The following is a 25807-nucleotide window of genomic DNA, read 5'->3' on the forward strand; positions in this document are numbered from 1 at the left end:
TTGGTATATCCCTGTATACCTTCCCATGTATACGTATTTGGTATATCCCTGTATACCTTCCCATGTATACTTATTTGGTATATCCCTGTATACCTTCCCATGTATACGTATTTGGTATATCCCTGTATACCTTCCCATGTATACGTATTTGGTATATCCCTGTATACCTTCCCATGTATACTTATTTGGTAAATCCCTGTATACCTTCCCATGTATACTTATTTGGTAAATCCCTGTATACCTTCCCATGTATACTTATTTGGTAAATCCCTGTATACCTTCCCATGTATACTTATTTGGTATGCCCATGTATACCTTCCCATGTATACTTATTTGGTATATCCCTGTATACCTTCCCATGTATACTTATTTGGTATATCCCTGTATACCTTTCCATGTATACTTATTTGGTAAATCCCTGTATACCTTCCCATGTATACTTATTTGGTATGCCCATGTATACCTTCCCATGTATACTTATTTGGTATATCCCTGTATACCTTCCCATGTATACTTATTTGGTATATCCCTGTATACCTTCCCATGTATACTTATTTGGTAAATCCCTGTATACCTTCCCATGTATACTTATTTGGTATATCCCTGTATACCTTCCCATGTATACTTATTTGGTAAATCCCTGTATACCTTCCCATGTATACTTATTTGGTATATCCCTGTATACCTTCCCATGTATACTTATTTGGTATATCCCTGTATACCTTCCCATGTATACTTATTTGGTATATCCCTGTATACCTTCCCATGTATACGTATTTGGTATATCCCTGTATACCTTCCCATGTATACTTATTTGGTATATCCCTGTATACCTTCCCATGTATACGTATTTGGTATATCCCTGTATACCTTCCCATGTATACGTATTTGGTATATCCCTGTATACCTTCCCATGTATACGTATTTGGTAAATCCCTGTATACCTTCCCATGTATACGTATTTGGTATATCCCTGTATACCTTCCCATGTATACTTATTTGGTATATCCCTGTATACCTTCCCATGTATACGTATTTGGTATATCCCTGTATACCTTCCCATGTATACGTATTTGGTATGCCCATGTATACCTTCCCATGTATACTTATTTGGTATATCCCTGTATACCTTCCCATGTATACGTATTTGGTATGCCCATGTATACCTTCCCATGTATACTTATTTGGTAAATCCCTGTATACCTTCCCATGTATACTTATTTGGTATATCCCTGTATACCTTCCCATGTATACGTATTTGGTATGCCCATGTATACCTTCCCATGTATACTTATTTGGTAAATCCCTGTATACCTTCCCATGTATACTTATTTGGTATATCCCTGTATACCTTCCCATGTATACTTATTTGGTATATCCCTGTATACCTTCCCATGTATACTTATTTGGTAAATCCCTGTATACCTTCCCATGTATACGTATTTGGTATATCCCTGTATACCTTCCCATGTATACTTATTTGGTATATCCCTGTATACCTTCCCATGTATACTTATTTGGTATATCCCTGTATACCTTCCCATGTATACGTATTTGGTATATCCCTGTATACCTTCCCATGTATACTTATTTGGTATATCCCTGTATACCTTCCCATGTATACGTATTTGGTATATCCCTGTATACCTTCCCATGTATACTTATTTGGTAAATCCCTGTATACCTTCCCATGTATACTTATTTGGTATATCCCTGTATACCTTCCCATGTATACTTATTTGGTATATCCCTGTATACCTTCCCATGTATACTTATTTGGTATATCCCTGTATACCTTCCCATGTATACTTATTTGGTATATCCCTGTATACCTTCCCATGTATACTTATTTGGTATATCCCTGTATACCTTCCCATGTATACGTATTTGGTATGCCCATGTATACCTTCCCATGTATACTTATTTGGTATATCCCTGTATACCTTCCCATGTATACTTATTTGGTATATCCCTGTATACCTTCCCATGTATACTTATTTGGTATATCCCTGTATACCTTCCCATGTATACTTATTTGGTATATCCCTGTATACCTTCCCATGTATACTTATTTGGTATATCCCTGTATACCTTCCCATGTATACTTATTTGGTATATCCCTGTATACCTTCCCATGTATACTTATTTGGTATATCCCTGTATACCTTCCCATGTATACGTATTTGGTATATCCCTGTATACCTTCCCATGTATACGTATTTGGTATATCCCTGTATACCTTCCCATGTATACTTATTTGGTAAATCCCTGTATACCTTCCCATGTATACGTATTTGGTATATCCCTGTATACCTTCCCATGTATACTTATTTGGTATATCCCTGTATACCTTCCCATGTATACTTATTTGGTATATCCCTGTATACCTTCCCATGTATACTTATTTGGTATATCCCTGTATACCTTCCCATGTATACTTATTTGGTATATCCCTGTATACCTTCCCATGTATACTTATTTGGTATATCCCTGTATACCTTCCCATGTATACGTATTTGGTATATCCCTGTATACCTTCCCATGTATACGTATTTGGTATATCCCTGTATACCTTCCCATGTATACTTATTTGGTATATCCCTGTATACCTTCCCATGTATACTTATTTGGTATATCCCTGTATACCTTCCCATGTATACTAATTTGGTATATCCCTGTATACCTTCCCATGTATACGTATTCGGTATATCCCTGTATACCTTCCCATGTATACTTATTTGGTATATCCCTGTATACCTTCCCATGTATACGTATTTGGTATATCCCTGTATACCTTCCCATGTATACGTATTTGGTATGCCCTGTATACCTTCCCATGTATACTTATTTGGTATATCCCTGTATACCTTCCCATGTATACGTATTTGGTATATCCCTGTATACCTTCCCATGTATACTTATTTGGTATATCCCTGTATACCTTCCCATGTATACTTATTTGGTATATCCCTGTATACCTTCCCATGTATACTTATTTGGTATATCCCTGTATACCTTCCCATGTATACTTATTTGGTATATCCCTGTATACCTTCCCATGTATACTTATTTGGTATATCCCTGTATACCTTCCCATGTATACTTATTTGGTATATCCCTGTATACCTTCCCATGTATACTTATTTGGTATATCCCTGTATACCTTCCCATGTATACGTATTTGGTATGCCCATGTATACCTTCCCATGTATACTTATTTGGTATATCCCTGTATACCTTCCCATGTATACGTATTTGGTATATCCCTGTATACCTTCCCATGTATACGTATTTGGTATATCCCTGTATACCTTCCCATGTATACGTATTTGGTATATCCCTGTATACCTTCCCATGTATACGTATTTGGTATATCCCTGTATACCTTCCCATGTATACGTATTTGGTATGCCCATGTATACCTTCCCATGTATACTTATTTGGTATATCCCTGTATACCTTCCCATGTATACGTATTTGGTATATCCCTGTATACCTTCCCATGTATACTTATTTGGTATATCCCTGTATACCTTCCCATGTATACTTATTTGGTATATCCCTGTATACCTTCCCATGTATACTTATTTGGTATATCCCTGTATACCTTCCCATGTATACTTATTTGGTAAATCCCTGTATACCTTCCCATGTATACTTATTTGGTATATCCCTGTATACCTTCCCATGTATACTTATTTGGTATATCCCTGTATACCTTCCCATGTATACTTATTTGGTAAATCCCTGTATACCTTCCCATGTATACGTATTTGGTATATCCCTGTATACCTTCCCATGTATACGTATTTGGTATATCCCTGTATACCTTCCCATGTATACTTATTTGGTAAATCCCTGTATACCTTCCCATGTATACTTATTTGGTATATCCCTGTATACCTTCCCATGTATACTTATTTGGTATATCCCTGTATACCTTCCCATGTATACTTATTTGGTATATCCCTGTATACCTTCCCATGTATACGTATTTGGTATATCCCTGTATACCTTCCCATGTATACTTATTTGGTAAATCCCTGTATACCTTCCCATGTATACTTATTTGGTATGCCCATGTATACCTTCCCATGTATACTTATTTGGTATATCCCTGTATACCTTCCCATGTATACTTATTTGGTATATCCCTGTATACCTTCCCATGTATACTTATTTGGTAAATCCCTGTATACCTTCCCATGTATACTTATTTGGTATATCCCTGTATACCTTCCCATGTATACTTATTTGGTAAATCCCTGTATACCTTCCCATGTATACGTATTTGGTATATCCCTGTATACCTTCCCATGTATACTTATTTGGTATGCCCATGTATACTTATTTGGTATATCCCTGTATACCTTCCCATGTATACGTATTTGGTATATCCCTGTATACCTTCCCATGTATACGTATTTGGTATATCCCTGTATACCTTCCCATGTATACTTATTTGGTAAATCCCTGTATACCTTCCCATGTATACTTATTTGGTATATCCCTGTATACCTTCCCATGTATACTTATTTGGTAAATCCCTGTATACCTTCCCATGTATACTTATTTGGTATATCCCTGTATACCTTCCCATGTATACTTATTTGGTATATCCCTGTATACCTTCCCATGTATACTTATTTGGTATATCCCTGTATACCTTCCCATGTATACTTATTTGGTATATCCCTGTATACCTTCCCATGTATACTTATTTGTTATATCCCTGTATACCTTCCCATGTATACTTATTTGGTATATCCCTGTATACCTTCCCATGTATACGTATTTGGTATATCCCTGTATACCTTCCCATGTATACGTATTTGGTATATCCCTGTATACCTTCCCATGTATACTTATTTGGTATATCCCTGTATACCTTCCCATGTATACTTATTTGGTATATCCCTGTATACCTTCCCATGTATACTTATTTGGTATATCCCTGTATACCTTCCCATGTATACTTATTTGGTATATCCCTGTATACCTTCCCATGTATACGTATTTGGTATATCCCTGTATACCTTCCCATGTATACGTATTTGGTATGCCCATGTATACCTTCCCATGTATACTTATTTGGTATATCCCTGTATACCTTCCCATGTATACTTATTTGGTAAATCCCTGTATACCTTCCCATGTATACTTATTTGGTATATCCCTGTATACCTTCCCATGTATACTTATTTGGTATATCCCTGTATACCTTCCCATGTATACTTATTTGGTATATCCCTGTATACCTTCCCATGTATACGTATTTGGTATATCCCTGTATACCTTCCCATGTATACGTATTTGGTATATCCCTGTATACCTTCCCATGTATACTTATTTGGTATATCCCTGTATACCTTCCCATGTATACGTATTTGGTATATCCCTGTATACCTTCCCATGTATACTTATTTGGTATATCCCTGTATACCTTCCCATGTATACTTATTTGGTAAATCCCTGTATACCTTCCCATGTATACTTATTTGGTATATCCCTGTATACCTTCCCATGTATACTTATTTGGTAAATCCCTGTATACCTTCCCATGTATACGTATTTGGTATATCCTTGTATACCTTCCCATGTATACGTATTTGGTATATCCCTGTATACCTTCCCATGTATACGTATTTGGTATATCCCTGTATACCTTCCCATGTATACTTATTTGGTATATCCCTGTATACCTTCCCATGTATACGTATTTGGTATATCCCTGTATACCTTCCCATGTATACGTATTTGGTATATCCCTGTATACCTTCCCATGTATACGTATTTGGTATATCCCTGTATACCTTCCCATGTATACTTATTTGGTAAATCCCTGTATACCTTCCCATGTATACTTATTTGGTATATCCCTGTATACCTTCCCATGTATACTTATTTGGTATATCCCTGTATACCTTCCCATGTATACTTATTTGGTATATCCCTGTATACCTTCCCATGTACACTTATTTGGTATATCCCATGTATACTTATTTGTTATATCCCTGTATACCTTCCCATGTATACGTATTTGGTATATCCCTGTATACCTTCCCATGTATACGTATTTGGTATATCCCTGTATACCTTCCCATGTATACTTATTTGGTATATCCCTGTATACCTTCCCATGTATACTTATTTGGTATATCCCTGTATACCTTCCCATGTATACTTATTTGGTATATCCCTGTATACCTTCCCATGTATACTTATTTGGTATATCCCTGTATACCTTCCCATGTATACGTATTTGGTATATCCCTGTATACCTTCCCATGTATACGTATTTGGTATATCCCTGTATACCTTCCCATGTATACTTATTTGCAGCTGATGTTTCTGCACCTGATCTGTATCGTGTGTTTACTGGTTCAATAAATCTATTTTAATCGGATCTTTGATTGCTGCCCCCACTTTGATCTATTTTGGCTGTGACCTGGCCGTGCTCCGTTGCACCCCTTCACCGATCTTCACCGCTGTCTCCATCTCCCTCGGTGAGGCTGTGACCTGGCCGTGCTCCGTTGCATCCCTTCACCGATCTTCACCGCTGTCTCCATCTCCCTCGGTGAGGCTGTGAGCTGGCCGTGCTCCGTTGCATCCCTTTACCGATCTTCACCGCTGTCTCCATCTCCCTCGGTGAGGCTGTGACCTGGCCGTGCTCCGTTGCACCCCTTCACCGATCTTCACCGCTGTCTCCATCTCCCTCGGTGAGGCTGTGACCTGGCCGTGCTCCGTTGCATCCCTTCACCGATCTTCACCGCTGTCTCCATCTCCCTCGGTGAGGCTGTGACCTGGCCGTGCTCCGTTGCATCCCTTCACCGATCTTCACCGCCGTCTCCATCTCCCTCGGTGAGGCTGTGACCTGGCCGTGCTCCGTTGCATCCCTTCACCGATCTTCACCGCTGTCTCCATCTCCCTCGGTGAGGCTGTGACCTGGCCGTGCTCTGTTGCATCCCTTCACCGATCTTCACCGCTGTCTCCATCTCCCTCGGTGAGGCTCTGGACGTGGCTACAGCACCATCATGTGGGTTATTTCTCCGTTCAGAACATGTCACTCACTCCGGTACCCTCGCTGGTGTACTGTGCTCTCGGTGTGTGTCCACGCGCCCGGTACCCTCGCTGGTGTACTGTGCTCTCGGTGTGTGTCCACGCGCCCGGTACCCTCGCTGGTGTACTGTGCTCTCGGTGTGTGTCCACGCGCCCGGTACCCTCGCTGGTGTACTGTGCTCTCGGTGTGTGTCCACGCGCCCGGTACCCTCGCTGGTGTACTGTGCTCTCGGTGTGTGTCCATGCGCCCGGTACCCTAGCTGGTGTACTGTGCTCTCGGGTGTGTGTCCACGCGCCCGGTACCCTCGCTGGTGTACTGTGCTCTCGGGTGTGTGTCCACGCGCCCGGTGCCCTCGCTGGTGTACTGTGCTCTCGGGGTGTGTCCACGCGCCCGGTACCCTCGCTGGTGTACTGTGCTCTCGGTGTGTGTCCACGCGCCCGGTACCCTGGCTGGTGTACTGTGCTCTCGGTGTGTGTCCACGCGCCCGGTACCCTCGCTGGTGTACTGTGCTCTCGGTGTGTGTCCACGCGCCCGGTACCCTCGCTGGTGTACTGTGCTCTCGGTGTGTGTCCACGCGCCCGGTACCCTCGCTGGTGTACTGTGCTCTCGGTGTGTGTCCACGCGCAGTACTTTACACAGGGCTGTTTCATGTACAGACTTTTCACTCCCGGAATAGGATCCTTCATTGCTTCCACCACACATATAGGAGCTTTATTGTGACTCTCACCAAGGTGCTGCTCTCATATGCATTTCCTGCAGGAACCTGCCAATCTCATGTCATTAACCCTCCTTTACTCTGGATGCACTGCTAATGAGGACATTGCACCTTTACCTACTATCTCCTCATACGTTAGAATGTCCATCCCCTTTATTGATTTGGTGGCTCTTCTCTGCACTCTCTCTAGTTCCATAATGTCTTTTCTTAGGATTGGTGCCCAAAATTGTACTCCATATTCAAGGTGTGGTCTTACTAATGCTTTGTAAAGGGGCATAATTATGTTTACTTCCCTTCCATACGTTTGCCCGTTTGATGCAAGATAAGATCTTGTTTGCCTTTGCAGCTACTGCATGACATTGGGCACTATTGCTAAGCCTGCTGTCTACAAGCACTCCTAAATCCTTCCCCATCAAGGATTCCCCCAATTTATCCCCATTTTAATTTTTAAGTCGCCTTTTTATTCTTGCATCCCAAATGCATAACCCAACATTTATCTGTATTAAACCTCATCTGCCATTTACCTGCCCACGTTTCCGGTCTCTCCAAGTCCTTCTGAAGAGAAATTACATCCTGCTCTGATTCTATTACCTTACACAATTTAGTGTCATCAGCAAAGATGGAGACTTTGCTCTCGATCCCAACCTCAAGGTCATTAATAAACAAGTTAAAAAGCAGGGGTCCCAGTACCGATCCCTGAGGTACTCCACTCACGACTTTAGCCCAACCTGAAAAAGTTCCATTTATGACAACCCTCTGTTGTCTCTACTTTAACCCAGCGGTGCGCAAACTGGAGGGACGCGAGACTGCCTGTGGGAGGACGCAGGGTTTACAGAGACCCCGCGCGCTTCCCGAAGGCACTTAAATTAAGTGCCGGGGGACCTGCAGGGCCTCTGTAAGCCTTTACTTACGTTGGCTCCGTCGGCTTCCTCCCTGTTACGTCACGTTGCTCTGGCAACGTGACGTCATGACGCCGGAGCGGAGGTAAGTGGGGGTGAGGTGGGGCACGGGAGTGAGGAGACTGTCGGCAGGAGGGCGCAGGGAAAAAAGGTTGCGCCCCACTGCTTTAACCAGTTTTCAATCCAGCTGCATATATTATTACTGAGTCCAATTTGCTTTATTTTGTACACCAACCTCTTGTGTTGAAACTGTATCAAAAGCCTTTGCAAAATCTAAGTAGACCACATCAACTGCATTACCCTGGTCTAAATTCCTACTTACCTCCTCAAAGAAACAAATAAGGTTAGTTTGGCATGATCTATCCTTCATAAATCCATGCTGATTATTACTTATAATTTTGTTTTCCATTAGGTATTCCTGAATATTATCCCGTATTAAACCTTCAAGTAGTTTCCCTACTATTGAAGTCAGGCTTACAGGTCTGTAATTCCCTGGGTGTGATCTAGCTCCCTTTTTAAATATAGGCACCATATCTGCTTTACGCCAATCTTGTGGTACTGAGCCTGTGGAAATGGAGTCCTTGAATATTAAATATAATGGTTTGGCTATTACTGAGCTTAACTCCTTGAGAACTCTTGGATGTATGCCATCGGGGCCAGGTGCCTTATTTACTTAATTTTTTTTCAAGTCGCTTATGAACTTCTTCCTCTGTTAACCAATTGTTTATTAATATGGAGGTTGTGGCTTCCTCCTGCGGCGCTACTACTGAACTTTATTCTTCCCTGGTAAACACAGAGGCAAAGAATGTTTAATGTTTCAATATCTCTGCTTTTTCCTTATCTCCAATAATCTGCCTACTCATCTCACACTAAGAATCCCAAAAATATAAAAGTGTTAATAAGTACTGGTCCACCGTGACCGCTACTACTATAAATTTTATATGGGTATGTATGGTTTCTTTATTCCTCACTGCACTACAAAAATTAGAGTGCTAGCTCACTCCTATCGCGAGTTAGCTTATTTAATTGAACGGGCTATGATGTGGTTTGCGGTTTAACCCAATTCTCACGTCAATTGACTTTTCCTCTTTCAAGTTACGAAGCTAACAATGTGGCGGATGCATTTTGACAGAAACCACTTCAGCTAGACCGCAAACCACTTACTCACTTAACCTTGCGGTTGGGCGGTCGAGAGCTTAGAAATTGATACCTATACTTTCAACGCGGCCACCCATACACAGCCACGCGTCTTCAATCAGCGCTTGGTTTAGCGCTCAAGGCTCCCTCATGTCGCAAAACCAAGAGTGACAGTTTATATACATTCCTATTACTGCAGCTAGGAAATGAGCTGCAAAATGGGGACAAGAAAGATGGTGTAGAGGAAAACATACAGTTAACCCCTTCAGTCTCAATGCGATTTAGACGGGTATAATGCCTTTATTAATGGCCTGATTTACCCCTCAATCGCCACAATCGGATAGCCGAGGACTGGAGGTATGGTAAGAAAAACCCAATGCAATAAGCACTCTAAACAGGATATAAATGATCCCTAAAGGCCATCAAACACAACGACATCCACTGCAACGTATCAGGTAAATAAGTAAGCGAATGTGTGGTACCGCAATAGTAAAGATACCGTATAATGTGATATAAATATCACTCCTCTAAACCAGCAAACACAGCGGTGTAAGCCGAGCCCAGCCGGGGAGGTAACCGCAGCAGAGTCCCAGGGAGTCCTGCTACCCTGAACAGTAAAAGCAGCGGTACTGACTGCTACCTGCTGCCACACCCTGAAGCCACATACTCTGCTGCCGCCACATCCTGCTGCCGCCACACTCTGCTGCCTCCACACCCTGCTGCCTCCACACACCCTGCTGCCACACCCTGCTGCCGCCACACTCTGCTGCCGCCACACCCTGCTGCCTCCACACCCTGCTGCCGCCACACCCTGCTGCCTCCACACCCTGCTGCCGCCACACCCTGCTGCCGCCACACCCTGCTGCCTCCACACCCTGCTGCCACCACACCCTGCTGCCTCCACACCCTGCTGCCTCCACACCCTGCTGCCGCCTCGCCACACCCTGCTGCCTCCACACCCTGCTGCCTCCACACCCTGCTGCCGCCTCGCCACACTCTGCTGCCGCCTCGCCACACCCTGCTGCCGCCACACCCTGCTGCCGCCACACACTCTGCCGCCACACACTCTGCCGCCACACACTCTGCCGCCACACCCTGCTGCCGCCACACCCTGCTGCCGCCACACCCTGCTGCCTCCACACCCTGCTGCCGCCACACACTCTGCCGCCACACCCTGCTGCCGCCACACCCTGCTGCTGCCACACCCTGCTGCCTCCACACCCTGCTGCCGCCACACACTCTGCCGCCACACACTCTGCCGCCACACCCTGCTGCCGCCACACCCTGCTGCCGCCACACCCTGCTGCCGCCACACTCTGCTGCCGCCACACCCTGCTGCCGCCACACCCTGATGCCTCCACACCCTGCTGCCGCCACACCCTGCTGCCTCCACACCCTGCTGCCGCCACACCCTGCTGCCGCCACACACTCTGCCGCCACACACTCTGCCGCCACACCCTGCTGCTGCCACACACTCTGCCGCCACACCCTGCTGCTGCCACACCCTGCTGCCGCCACACCCTGCTGCCGCCTCGCCACACCCTGCTGCCGCCACACCCTGCTGCCGCCACACCCTGCTGCCGCCACACACTCTGCCGCCACACCCTGCTGCCTCCACACCCTGCTGCCTCCACACCCTCTGCTGCCACACCCTCTGCTGCCACACCCTGCTGCTGCCACACTCTGCTGCTGCCACACCCTGCTGCCGCCTCGCCACACCCTGCTGCCGCCACACCCTGCTGCCGCCACACACTCTGCCGCCACACACTCTGCCGCCACACCCTGCTGCTGCCACACTCTGCTGCTGCCACACCCTGCTGCCACCACACCCTGCTGCCGCCTCGCCACACCCTGCTGCCGCCACACCCTGCTGCCGCCACACTCTGCTGCTGCCACACTCTGCTGCCGCCACACCCTGCTGCTGCCTCACTCTGCTGCTGCCACACCCTGCTGCCGCCACACCCTGCTGCTGCCGCCACACCCTGCTGCCTCCACACCCTGCTGCTGCCACACCCTGCTGCCTCCACACCCTGCTGCCGCCTCGCCACACCCTGCTGCCGCCACACCCTGCTGCCGCCACACCCTGCTGCTGCCACACCCTGCTGCCGCCACACCCTGCTGCCGCCACACCCTGCTGCCGCCTCGCCACACCCTGCTGCCGCCACACCCTGCTGCCGCCACACACTCTGCCGCCACACACTCTGCCGCCACACACTCTGCCGCCACACCCTGCTGCCTCCACACCCTGCTGCTGCCACACCCTGCTGCTCCCACACTCTGCCGCCACACCCTGCTGCCGCCTCGCCACACCCTGCTGCCGCCACACTCTGCTGCCGCCACACCCTGCTGCCGCCACACCCTGCTGCCGCCACACCCTGCTGCCGCCACACTCTGCTGCCGCCACACCCTGCTGCCGCCACACCCTGCTGCCGCCACACCCTGCTGCCGCCACACCCTGCTGCCTCCACACCCTGCTGCCTCCACACCCTGCTGCCACCACACCCTGCTGCCGCCACACACTCTGCCGCCACACCCTGCTGCCGCCACACCCTGCTGCCGCCACACCCTGCTGCCGCCCCACACTCTGCTGCCACACACTCTGCCACCACACACTCTGCCGCCACACCCTGCTGCCGCCTCGCCACACCCTGCTGCCGCCACACACAGCTGCCGCCACACACTCTGCCGCCACACCCTGCTGCCACCACACTCTGCTGCCGCCACACTCTGCTGCCGCCACACCCTCTGCTGCCTTCACACACTCTGCTGCCTCCACACCCTGCTGCCGCCACACCCTGCTGCCTCCACACCCTGCTGCCGCCACACCCTGCTGCCGCCACACTCTGCTGCCGCCACACCCTGCTGCCGCCACACTCTGCTGCCGCCACACCCTGCTGCCGCCACACCCTGCTGCCGCCACACACTGCTGCCGCCACACACTGCTGCCTCCACACCCTGCTGCCTCCACACCCTGCTGCCTCCACACCCTGCTGCCGCCACACCCTGCTGCCGCCACACACTCTGCCGCCACACCCTGCTGCCGCCCCACACTCTGCTGCCACAAACTCTGCCACCACACACTCTGCCGCCACACCCTGCTGCTGCCACACCCTGCTGCCGCCTCGCCACACCCTGCTGCCGCCACACACAGCTGCCGCCACACACTCTGCCGCCACACCCTGCTGCCACCACACTCTGCTGCCGCCACACTCTGCTGCCGCCACACCCTCTGCTGCCTTCACACACTCTGCTGCCTTCACACACTCTGCTGCCTCCACACCCTGCTGCCGCCACACCCTGCTGCCTCCACACCCTGCTGCTGCCTCGCCACACCCTGCTGCTGCCACACCCTGCTGCCGCCACACCCTGCTGCCGCTACACCCTCTGCTGCCACACACTCTGCCGCCACACCCTGCTGCCGCCACACACTCTGCTGCCACACACTCTGCCGCCACACCCTGCTGCCGCCACACCCTGCTGCCACCACACCCTCTGCTGCCACACACTCTGCCGCCACACCCTGCTGCCGCCACACCCTGCTGCCGCCACACCCTCAGCCGCCACACCCTGCTGCCTCCACACCCTGCTGCCGCCACACCCTGCTGCCTCCACACCCTGCTGCCGCCACACCCTGCTGCCGCCTCCACACCCTGCTGCCTCCACACCCTGCTGCTGCCACACACTCTGCTGCCACACCCTGCTGCCTCCACACCCTGCTGCCGCCACACTCTGCTGCCGCCACACTCTGCTGCCGCCACACACTCTGCTGCCACACCCTGCTGCCTCCACACCCTGCTGCCTCCACACCCTGCTGCCGCCACACCCTGCTGCCGCCACACCCTGCTGCCGCCACACTCTGCTGCTGCCACACACTCTGCTGTCGCCACACCCTGCTGCCTCACCCTGCTGCCGCCACACCCTGCTGCCTCCACACCCTGCTGCCGCCACACCCTGCTGCCTCCACACCCTGCTGCCGCCACACCCTGCTGCCTCCACACCCTGCTGCCTCCACACCCTGCTGCCACACCCTCTGCTGCCGCCACACCCTGCTGCCTCCACACCCTGCTGCCTCCACACCCTGCTGCCACACCCTCTGCTGCCGCCACACCCTGCTGCCTCCACACCCTGCCGCCTCCACACCCTGCCGCCGCCACACTCTGCCGCTGCCACACCCTGCTGCCTCCACACCCTGCTGCCTCCACACCCTGCTGCCACACCCTCTGCTGCCGCCACACCCTGCTGCCTCCACACCCTGCTGCCGCCACACCCTGCTGCCGCCTCCACACCCTGCTGCTGCCACACTCTGCTGCTGCCACACACTCTGCTGCCACCACACCCTGCTGCCGCCACACCCTGCTGCCGCCACACCCTGCTGCCTCTACACCCTGCTGCCGCCACACCCTGCTGCCTCTACACCCTGCTGCCGCCACACCCTGCTGCCGCCACACCCTGCTGCAGCCCCACCCTGCTGCCTCCACACCCTGCTGCCGCCACACCCTGCTGCTGCCACACCCTGCTGCTGCCACACCCTGCTGCCACACCCTGCTGCCTCTACACCCTGCTGCCGCCACACCCTGCTGCCGCCCCACACTGCAGCCACACTGCTACGGTCACAATGTTGGGGTCTGGAGCAGGAGGTGGCGTGGGAGACGGTGAGCGGTGACACCCAGCTTTCAGAAGACGGGTCACTATGCTTTTAGTGTTTTATTATAGGCTGTTTGTTTAATAAAATGTACACTTTTTACTCCTACCTGTGTGCCCCGTGTTTGGGGTCCTTGCAGGCCCTGCTAGATGGGACCTACTACTCTCTCTCTCTGTTTACAGTGTAGTTACTGACTCCAGGGAGCATCCCCTATATTATATAGGTAATTATGTATGTGTTGCATTGAGTATGGTAGTAGTGAACATTCAGTTTCTTTGTATCTCTCTTTAATACAACGCATAATAATAATAATAATAATAATAATAATAATAATAATAAACGTGTTTGTCCAATAGCAGAGAAATACAGTATCCATGTCACATTATTTCCTGCCGGGACACACAAATATGGCGTCATTGTTACATATAAAAAAGAAAGAAGATATTTACCTGTTTGGGACTCAGTGCCAGTAACGTGTCCTGAGGGAGCGTGGCAGGGAAGAGAAATAGTGACAGCAACGGTCAGTGTGACAGCAATGGTCAGTGTGACCCAATGTCCCTGTAGGTGATGGTCAGTGTCCCCCCAATGTCCCTGTAGGTGACGGTCAATGTGTCACTAATGTCCCTGAAGGTGACAGTCAGTGTGTCCCTAATGTCTCTGTAGGTGACGGTCAGTGTGACCCAATGTCCCTGTAGGTGACGGTCAGTGTGTCACTAATGTCCCTGAAGGTGACGGTCAGTGTGTCCCCAATGTCCCTGTAGGTGACGGTCAGTGTGTCACTAATGTCCCTGTAGGTGACGGTCAGTGTGTCCCCAATGTCTCTGTAGGTGACGGTCAATGTGTCCCTAATGTCCCTGTAGGTGATGGTCAGTGTGACCCTAATGTCCCTGTACGTGACAGTCAGTGTGACCCTGTAGGTAATGGTCAGTGTCCCCCCAATGTCCAAGTAAGTGACAGTCAGTGTGACCCTAATGTCCCTGTAGGTGACGGTCAGTGTGTCTCTAATGTCCCTGTAGGTGACGGTCAGTGTGTCACCAATGTCCCTGTAGATGATGGTCAGTGTGACCGTAATGTCCCTGTAGGTGACGGTCAGTGTGTCCCTGTAGGTGGCGGTCAGTGTGTCCCTGTAGGTGACGGTCAGTGTGTCCCTGTAGGTGACGGTCAGTGTGTCCCTGTAGGTGACGGTCAGTGTGTCCCTGTAGGTGACGGACAGTGTGTCCCTGTAGGTGGCGGTCAGTGTGTCCCTGTAGGTGATGGTCAGTGTGTCCCTAATGTCCCTGTAGGTGGCGGTCAGTGTGTCCCTGTAGGTGACGGTCAGTGTGTCCCTGTATGTGGCGCTCAGTGTGTCCCTGTAGGTGACGGTCAGTGTGTCCCTGTATGTGGCGCTCAGTGTGTCCCTGTAGGTGACGGTCAGTGTGTCCCTGTAGGTGACGGTCAGTGTATCCCTGTAGGTGACGGTCAGTGTGTCCCTGTAGGTGATGGTCAGTGTGTCCCTAATGTCCCTGTAGGTGGCGGTCAGTGTGTTCCTGTAGGTGGCGGTCAGTGTGCCCCTGTAGCTGGCGGTCAGTGTGTCCCTGTAGGTGGCGGTCAGTGTGTCCCTGTAGTTGACGGTCAGTGTGTCCCTGTAGGTGGCGGTCAGTGTGTCCCTGTAGGTGATGGTCAGTGTGTCCCTAATGTCCCTGTAGGTGGCGGTCAGTGTGTCCCTGTAGGTGACGGTCAGTGTGTCCCTGTATGTGGCGCTCAGTGTGTCCCTGTAGGTGACGGTCAGTGTGACCCTGTAGGTGACGGTCAGTGTGTCCTTGTAGGCGACTGTCAGTGTGTCCCTGTAGCTGGCGGTCAGTGTATCCCTGTAGGTGGCGGTCAGTGTGTCCCTGTAGGTGACGGTCAGTGTGTCCCTGTAGGTGGCGGTCAGTGTGTCCCTGTAGGTAGCGGTCAGTGTGTCCCTGTAGGTGGCGGTCAGTGTGTCCCTGTAGGTGGCGGTCAGTGTGTCCCTGTAGGTGGCGGTCAGTGTGTCCCTGTAGGTGGCGGTCAGTGTGTCCCTGTAGGTGACGGTCAGTGTGACCCTGTAGGTGACGGTCAGTGTGTCCCTGTAGGTGACGGTCGGTGTGTCCCTGTAGGTGACGGTCATTGTGTCCCTGTAGGTGACGGTCAGTGTGTCCCTGTAGGTGACGGTCAGTGTGACCCTGTAGGTGACGGTCAGTGTGTCCCTAATGTCCCTGTAGGTGGAGCTCAGTGTGTTCCTGTAGGTGGCGGTCAGTGTGCCCCTGTAGCTGGCGGTCAGTGTGTCCCTGTAGGTGGCGGTCAGTGTGTCCCTGTAGGTGGCGGTCAGTGTGTCCCTGTAGGTGGCGGTCAGTGTGTCCCTGTAGGTGGCGGTCAGTGTGTCCCTGTAGGTGACGGTCAGTGTGACCCTGTAGGTGACGGTCAGTGTGACCCTGTAGGTGACGGTCAGTGTGACCCTGTAGGTGACGGTCAGTGTGTCCCTAATGTCCCTGTAGGTGGCGGTCAGTGTGTTCCTGTAGGTGGCGGTCAGTGTGTCCCTAATGTCCCTGTAGGTGGCGGTCAGTGTGTCCCTGTAGGTGACGGTCAGTGTGTCCCTGTATGTGGCGCTCAGTGTGTCCCTGTAGGTGACGGTCAGTGTGTCCCTGTATGTGGCGCTCAGTGTGTCCCTGTAGGTGACGGTCAGTGTGTCCCTGTAGGTGACGGTCAGTGTATCCCTGTAGGTGACGGTCAGTGTGTCCCTGTAGGTGATGGTCAGTGTGTCCCTAATGTCCCTGTAGGTGGCGGTCAGTGTGTTCCTGTAGGTGGCGGTCAGTGTGCCCCTGTAGCTGGCGGTCAGTGTGTCCCTGTAGGTGGCGGTCAGTGTGTCCCTGTAGTTGACGGTCAGTGTGTCCCTGTAGGTGGCGGTCAGTGTGTCCCTGTAGGTGATGGTCAGTGTGTCCCTAATGTCCCTGTAGGTGGCGGTCAGTGTGTCCCTGTAGGTGACGGTCAGTGTGTCCCTGTATGTGGCGCTCAGTGTGTCCCTGTAGGTGACGGTCAGTGTGACCCTGTAGGTGACGGTCAGTGTGTCCTTGTAGGCGACTGTCAGTGTGTCCCTGTAGCTGGCGGTCAGTGTATCCCTGTAGGTGGCGGTCAGTGTGTCCCTGTAGGTGACGGTCAGTGTGTCCCTGTAGGTGGCGGTCAGTGTGTCCCTGTAGGTAGCGGTCAGTGTGTCCCTGTAGGTGGCGGTCAGTGTGTCCCTGTAGGTGGCGGTCAGTGTGTCCCTGTAGGTGGCGGTCAGTGTGTCCCTGTAGGTGGCGGTCAGTGTGTCCCTGTAGGTGACGGTCAGTGTGACCCTGTAGGTGACGGTCAGTGTGTCCCTGTAGGTGACGGTCGGTGTGTCCCTGTAGGTGACGGTCATTGTGTCCCTGTAGGTGACGGTCAGTGTGTCCCTGTAGGTGACGGTCAGTGTGACCCTGTAGGTGACGGTCAGTGTGTCCCTAATGTCCCTGTAGGTGGAGCTCAGTGTGTTCCTGTAGGTGGCGGTCAGTGTGCCCCTGTAGCTGGCGGTCAGTGTGTCCCTGTAGGTGGCGGTCAGTGTGTCCCTGTAGGTGGCGGTCAGTGTGTCCCTGTAGGTGGCGGTCAGTGTGTCCCTGTAGGTGACGGTCAGTGTGACCCTGTAGGTGACGGTCAGTGTGACCCTGTAGGTGACGGTCAGTGTGACCCTGTAGGTGACGGTCAGTGTGTCCCTAATGTCCCTGTAGGTGGCGGTCAGTGTGTTCCTGTAGGTGGCGGTCAGTGTGTCCCTGTAGGTGACGGTAGTGTGACCCTGTAGGTGACGGTCAGTGTGTCCCTGTAGGTGACGGTCAGTGTGTCCCTGTAGGTGACGGTCAGTGTGTCCCTGTAGGTGACGGTCAGTGTGTCCCTGTAGGTGACGGTCAGTGTGTCCCTGTAGGTGACGGTCAGTGTGTCCCTAATGTCCCTGTAGGTGACGGTCAGTGTGACCCTGTAGGTGACGGTCAGTGTGTCCCTGTAGGTGACGGTCAGTGTGTCCCTGTAGGTGACGGTCAGTGTAATCCTGTAGGTGACGGTCAGTGTGACCCTGTAGGTGACGGTCAGTGTGACCCTGTAGGTGACGGTCAGTGTGTCCCTAATGTCCCTGTAGCTGGCGGTCAGTGTGTCCCTGTAGGTGGCGGTCAGTATGTCCCTGTAGGTGACGGTCAGTGTGTGACTCTAGGTGACGGTCAGTGTGTCCCTAGTGTCCCTGTAGGTGGCGGTCAGTGTGTCCCTGTAGGTGGCGGTCAGTGTGTCCCTGTAGGTGGCGGTCAGTGTGTCCCTGTAGGTGACGGTCAGTGTGTCCCTGTAGGTGGCGGTCAGTGTGTCCCTGTAGGTGGCAGTCAGTGTGTCACTGTAGGTGGCGGTCAGTGTGTCCCTGTAGGTGACGGTCAGTGTGTCCCTGTAGGTGGCGGTCAGCGTGTTCCTGTAGGTGATGGCCAGCGTGTCCCTGTAGCTGACGGTCAGTGTGTCCCTGTAGGTGACGGTCAGTGTGTCCCTGTAGGTGATGGTCAGTGTGTCCCTAGTGTCCCTGTAGGTGACAGTCAGTGTGTCCCTAGTGTCCCTGTAGGTGATGGTCAGTGTGTCCCTGTAGGTGGCGGTCAGTGTGTCCCTGTAGGTGGCGGTCAGTGTGTCCCTGTAGGTGACGGTCAGTGTGTCCCTGTAGGTGGCGGTCAGTGTGTCCCTGTAGGTGGCGGTCAGTGTGTCCCTGTAGGTGATGGTCAGTGTGTCCCTAATGTCCCTGTAGGTGACGGTCAGTGTGTCCCTGTAGGTGACGGTCAGTGTGTCCCTGTAGGTGACGGTCAGTGTGTCCCTGTAGGTGACAGTCAGTGTGTTCCTGTAGGTGACGGTCAGTGTGTCCCTATAGGTGGCGGTCAGTGTGTGCCTAGTGTCCCTGTAGGTGACGGTCAGTGTGTCCCTAAAGGTGACGGTCAGTGTGTCCCTGTAGGAGACGGTCAGTGTGTCCCTGTAGGTGACGGTCAGTGTGTCCCTGTAGGTGATGGTCAGTGTGACCCTGTAGGTGACGGTCAGTGTGTCCCTGTAGGTGACGGTCAGTGTGTCCCTGTAGCTGGCGGTCAGTGTGACCCTGTAGCTGGCGGTCAGTGTGTCCCTGTAGGTGGCGGTTAGTGTGTCCCTGTAGGTGATGGTCAGTGTGTCCCTGTAGGTGACGGTCAGTGTGTCCCTGTAGGTGACGGTCAGTATGACCCTGTAGGTGACGGTCAGTGTGTCCCTGTAGGTGACGTTCAGTGTGTCCCTGTAGGTGGCGGTCAGTGTGTCCCTGTAGGTGGTGGTCAGTGTTTCCCTGTAGGTGACGGTCAGTGTGTCCCTGTAGGTGACGGTCAGTGTGTCCCTGTAGGTGACGGTCAGTATGACCCTGTAGGTGACGGTCAGTGTGACCCTATTCTTTCTTACCTTCCTTGGCTGATTCCCAGAGGTCCAGAGCGACATTAAAAGCCTGAGCGACAGTGAGAGTCACAGCCTGAGCCTGCGAGAGAGGAGGGGTCCGGGATACTGTGTCTGAGCTCATTAACACAGAGAGAATGCCCCTCCCACCACAGGGTGACAGACAGAATGCCCCTCCCACCACAGGGTGACAGACAGAATGCCCCTCCCACCACAGGGTGACACAGAGAAAACACCCCTCTCCAACCACAGGGTGACACAGACAGAATGCCCCTCCCACCACAGGGTGACACAGACAGAATGCCCCTCCCACCACAGCGTGACAGGCAGAATGTCCTTCCCATCACAGGGTGACACAGACAGAACGCCCCTCCCACCACAGGGTGACACAGACAGAACGCCCCTCCCACCACAGGGTGACAGACAGAATGCCCCTCCCACCACAGGGTGACACAGACAGAATGCCCCTCCCACCACAGGGTGACACAGACAGAATGCCCCTCCCACCACAGGGTGACACAGACAGAATGCCCCTCCCACCACAGGGTGACAGACAGAATGCCCCTCCCACCACAGGGTGACAGACCAAATGCCCCTCCCACCACAGGGTGACACAGAGAAAACACCCCTCCCACCACAGGGTGACACAGACAGAATGCCCCTCCCACCACAGGGTGACACAGACAGAATGCCCCTCCCACCACAGGGTGACACAGACAGAATGCCCCTCCCACCACAGGGTGACAGACAGAATGCCCCTTCCACCACAGGGTGACAGACAGAATGCCCCTCCCACCACAGGGTGACAGACAGAATGCACCTCCCACCACAGGGTGACACAGACAGAATGCCCCTCCCACCACAGGGTGACACAGACAGAATATGCCCCCCCCCCCCACAGGGTGACACAGACAGAATATGCCCCCCCCCCCCCACAGGGTGACACAGACAGAATGCCCCTCCCACCACAGGGTGACAGACCGAATGCCCCTCCCACCACAGGGTGACACAGACAGAATATGCCCCCCCCCCCCCACAGGGTGACACAGACAGACAGAATATCCCTCCCACCACAGGGTGACACAGACAATGCGCCTCCCACCACAGGGTGATACAGACAGAATGCCCCTCCCACCACAGGGTGACAGACAGAATGCCCCTCCCACCACAGGGTGACAGACAGAATGCCCCTCCCACAACAGGGTGACACAGACAGAATGCCCCTCCCACAACAGGGTGACACAGACAGAATGCCCCTCCCGCCACAGGGTGACACAGACAGAATTCCCCTCCCACCACAGGGTGACAGACCGAATGCCCCTCCCACCACAGGGTGACACAGACAGAATATGCCCCCCACCCTCCCACAGGGTGACACTGGCAGAATGTCACTGTAGGGGAGGGGCGCGTGTCCCTGATGTCACCGTGTGGGAGGGGCGCGTGTCCCTGATGTCACTGTAGGTGAGGGGCGCGTGTCCCTGATGTCACTGTAGGTGAGAGGCGCGTGTCCCTGATGTCACTGTAGGTGAGAGGCGCGTGTCCCTGATGTCACTGTAGGTGAGGGGCGCGTGTCCCTGATGTGACTGTAGGTGAGAGGCGCGTATCCCTGATGTCACTGTAGGTGAGGGGCGCGTGTCCCTGATGTCACTGTAGGTGAGGGACGCATGTCCCTGATGTCACTGTAGGGGAGGGGCGTGTCCCTGATGTCACTGTAGGTGAGAGGCGCGTGTCCCTGATGTCACTGTAGGTGAGGGACGCATGTCCCTGATGTCACTGTAGGGGAGGGGCGCGTATCCCTGATGTCACTGTAGGGGAGGGGCGTGTCCCTGATGTCACTGTAGGTGAGGGACGCATGTCCCTGATGTCACTGTAGGGGAGGGGTGTGTCCCTGATGTCACTGTAGATGAGGGGCGCGTGTCCCTGATGTGACTGTAGGGGAGGGGCACGTGTCCCTGATGTCACTGTAAGGGAGGGGCGCGTGTCCCTGATGTCACTGTAAGGGAGGGGCACGTGTCCCTGATGTCACTGTAGGTGAGAGGCGCGTGTCCCTGATGTCACTGTAGGTGAGGGGCGCGTGTCCCTGATGTCACCGTGTGGGAGGGGCGCGTGTCCCTGATGTCACTGTAGGGGAGGGGCGCGTGTCCCTGATGTCACTGTAGGTGAGAGGCGCGTGTCCCTGATGTCACTGTAGGGGAGGAGCGTGTCCCTGATGTCACTGTAGGTGAGAGGCGCGTGTCCCTGATGTCACTGTAGGTGAGAGGCGCGTGTCCCTGATGTCACTGTAGGGGAGGAGCGTGTCCCTGATGTCACTGTAGGGGAGGGGCGCGTGTCACTGATGTCACTGTAGGGGAGGGGCGCGTGTCCCTGATGTGACTATAGGGGAGGGGCGCGTGTCACTGTAGGGGAGGGGCGCGTGTCCCTGATGTCACTGTAGATGAGGGGCCTGTGTCCCTGATGTCACTGTAGGTGAGAGGCGCGTGTCCCTGATATCACTGTAGGTGAGGGGCGCGTGTCCCTGATGTCACTGTAGGTGAGGGGCACGTGTCCCTGATGTCACTGTAGGTGAGGGGCGCGTGTCCCTGATGTCACTGTAGGGGAGGGGCGCGTGTCCCTGATGTCACTGTAGGGGAGGGGCGCGTGTCCCTGATGTCACTGTAGGTGAGAGGTGCGTGTCCCTGATGTCATTGTAGGGGAGGGGCCTGTGTCCCTGATGTCACTGTAGGGGAGGGGCCTGTGTCCCTGATGTCACTGTAGGGGAGGGGCCTGTGTCCCTGATGTCACTGTAGGTGAGAGGCGCGTGTCCCTGATGTCACTGTAGGTGAGAGGCGCGTGTCCCTGATGTCACTGTAGGTGAGAGGCGCGTGTCCCTGATGTCACTGTAGGTGAGGGGCGCGTGTCCCTGATGTCACTGTAGGTGAGGGGCGCGTGTCCCTGATGTCACTGTAGGTGAGGGGCGCGTGTCCCTGATGTGACTGTAGGTGAGGGGCGCGTGTCCCTGATGTCACTGTAGGTGAGAGGCCTGTGTCCCTGATGTCACTGTAGGTGAGGGGCGCGTGTCCCTGATGTGACTGTAGGTGAGGGGCGCGTGTCCCTGATGTCACTGTAGGTGAGAGGCGCATGTCCCTGATGTCACTGTAGGTGAGAGGCGCGTGTCCCTGATGTGACTGTAGATGAGGGGCGCGTGTCCCTGATGTGACTGTAGATGAGAGGCGCGTGTCCCTGATGTGACTGTAGGTGAGAGGCGCGTGTCCCTGATGTGACTGTAGATGAGGGGCGCGTGTCCCTGATGTCACTGTAGGTGAGGGGCGCGTGTCCCTGATATCACTGTAGGTGAGAGGCGCATGTCCCTGATGTCACTGTAGGTGAGGGGCGCGTGTCCCTGATGTGACTGTAGGTGAGAGGCGCGTGTCCCTGATGTGACTGTAGGGGAGGGGCCTGTGTCCCTGATGTGACTGTAGGTGAGGGGCGCGTGTCCCTGATGTGACTGTAGGTGAGAGGCGCGTGTCCCTGATGTGACTGTAGGTGAGAGGCGCGTGTCCCTGATGTCACTGTAGGTGAGGGGCGCGTGTCCCTGATGTGACTGTAGGTGAGAGGCGCGTGTCCCTGATGTCACTGTAGGTGAGAGGCGCGTGTCCCTGATGTCACTGTAGGTGAGGGGCGCGTGTCCCTGATGTCACTGTAGGTGAGGGGCGCGTGTCCCTGATGTCACTGTAGGTGAGGGGCGCGTGTCCCTGATGTGACTGTAGGTGAGGGGCGCGTGTCCCTGATGTCACTGTAGGTGAGAGGCCTGTGTCCCTGATGTCACTGTAGGTGAGGGGCGCGTGTCCCTGATGTGACTGTAGGTGAGGGGCGCGTGTCCCTGATGTCACTGTAGGTGAGAGGCGCATGTCCCTGATGTCACTGTAGGTGAGAGGCGCGTGTCCCTGATGTGACTGTAGATGAGGGGCGCGTGTCCCTGATGTGACTGTAGATGAGAGGCGCGTGTCCCTGATGTGACTGTAGGTGAGAGGCGCGTGTCCCTGATGTGACTGTAGATGAGGGGCGCGTGTCCCTGATGTCACTGTAGGTGAGGGGCGCGTGTCCCTGATATCACTGTAGGTGAGGGGCGCGTGTCCCTGATGTGACTGTAGGTGAGAGGCGCGTGTCCCTGATGTCACTGTAGGTGAGAGGCGCGTGTCCCTGATGTCACTGTAGATGAGGGGCGCGTGTCCCTGATGTGACTGTAGGTGAGAGGCGCGTGTCCCTGATGTGACTGTAGGTGAGAGGCGCGTGTCCCTGATGTCACTGTAGGTGAGGGGCGCGTGTCCCTGATGTGACTGTAGGTGAGAGGCGCGTGTCCCTGATGTGACTGTAGATGAGGGGCGCGTGTCCCTGATGTGACTGTAGGTGAGGGGCGCGTGTCCCTGATGTCACTGTAGGTGAGAGGCCTGTGTCCCTGATGTCACTGTAGGGGAGGGGCCTGTGTCCCTGATGTGACTGTAGATGAGGGGCGCGTGTCCCTGATGTCACTGTAGGTGAGAGGCGCGTGTCCCTGATGTCACTGTAGATGAGAGGCGCGTGTCCCTGATGTGACTGTAGATGAGGGGCGCGTGTCCCTGATGTGACTGTAGGTGAGAGGCGCGTGTCCCTGATGTCACTGTAGGTGAGAGGCGCGTGTCCCTGATGTGACTGTAGGTGAGAGGCGCGTGTCCCTGATGTGACTGTAGGTGAGGGGCGCGTGTCCCTGATGTGACTGTAGATGAGGGGCGCGTGTCCCTGATATCACTGTAGGTGAGAGGCGCGTGTCCCTGATGTCACTGTAGGTGAGAGGCGCGTGTCCCTGATGTCACTGTAGGTGAGAGGCGCGTGTCCCTGATGTGACTGTAGGTGAGAGGAGCGTGTCCCTGATGTCACTGTAGGTGAGAGGCGCGTGTCCCTGATGTCACTGTAGGTGAGAGGCGCGTGTCCCTGATGTGACTGTAGGTGAGAGGCGCGTGTCCCTGATGTCACTGTAGGTGAGAGGCGCGTGTCCCTGATGTGACTGTAGGTGAGAGGCGCGTGTCCCTGATGTCACTGTAGGTGAGGGGCGCGTGTCCCTGATGTGACTGTAGGTGAGAGGCGCGTGTCCCTGATGTCACTGTAGGTGAGAGGCGCGTGTCCCTGATGTGACTGTAGATGAGGGGCGCGTGTCCCTGATGTCACTGTAGGTGAGGGGCGCGTGTCCCTGATGTCACTGTAGGTGAGGGGCCTGTGTCCCTGATGTGACTGTAGGTGAGAGGCGCATGTCCCTGATGTGACTGTAGGTGAGGGGCGCGTGTCCCTGATGTGACTGTAGATGAGGGGCGCGTGTCCCTGATATCACTGTAGGTGAGAGGCACGTGTCCCTGATGTCACTGTAGGTGAGAGGCGCGTGTCCCTGATGTCACTGTAGGTGAGGTGCGCGTGTCCCTGATGTCACTGTAGGTGAGGGGCGCGTGTCCCTGATGTCACTGTAGGTGAGAGGCGCGTGTCCCTGATGTCACTGTAGGTGAGAGGCGCGTGTCCCTGATGTCACTGTAGGTGAGGGGCGCGTGTCCCTGATATCACTGTAGGTGAGGGGCGCGTGTCCCTGATGTCACTGTAGGGGAGGGGCGCGTGTCCCTGATGTGACTGTAGGTGAGGGGCGCGTGTCCCTGATGTGACTGTAGGTGAGGGGCGCGTGTCCCTGATGTCACTGTAGGTGAGGGGCGCGTGTCCCTGATGTCACTGTAGGTGAGAGGCCTGTGTCCCTGATGTCACTGTAGGTGAGGGGCGCGTGTCCCTGATGTGACTGTAGGTGAGGGGCGCGTGTCCCTGATGTGACTGTAGGTGAGGGGCGCGTGTCCCTGATGTGACTGTAGGTGAGGGGCGCGTGTCCCTGATGTCACTGTAGGTGAGGGGCGCGTGTCCCTGATGTCACTGTA

The 25807-nt window shown here is 53.3% G+C and overlaps 1 protein-coding gene across 3 annotated transcripts in view; it reads right to left on the reverse strand.

Moving 5' to 3' along the window:
* LOC142484011 (low density lipoprotein receptor adapter protein 1-like) overlaps positions 1-25807 on the reverse strand; it is an 88705-nt gene that overhangs the window by 22743 nt on the left and 40155 nt on the right. For all 3 annotated transcript variants that reach the window (XR_012797530.1, XM_075583972.1, XM_075583971.1), the window contains exons 5-6: positions 19896-19968; positions 14903-14932 (exon numbers count right to left, since the gene is read on the reverse strand). Coding sequence is in view for 2 of the 3 variants with exons in the window: in XM_075583972.1 (XP_075440087.1) it covers positions 14903-14932; positions 19896-19968 (103 nt within the window). In the remaining variant the exon portion in view is untranslated. The remainder of the gene's footprint in view (positions 1-14902; positions 14933-19895; positions 19969-25807) is intronic.

The sequence above is a fragment of the Ascaphus truei genome, unplaced genomic scaffold (assembly GCF_040206685.1).
Source record: "Ascaphus truei isolate aAscTru1 unplaced genomic scaffold, aAscTru1.hap1 HAP1_SCAFFOLD_418, whole genome shotgun sequence".
Taxonomy (NCBI): domain Eukaryota; kingdom Metazoa; phylum Chordata; class Amphibia; order Anura; family Ascaphidae; genus Ascaphus; species Ascaphus truei.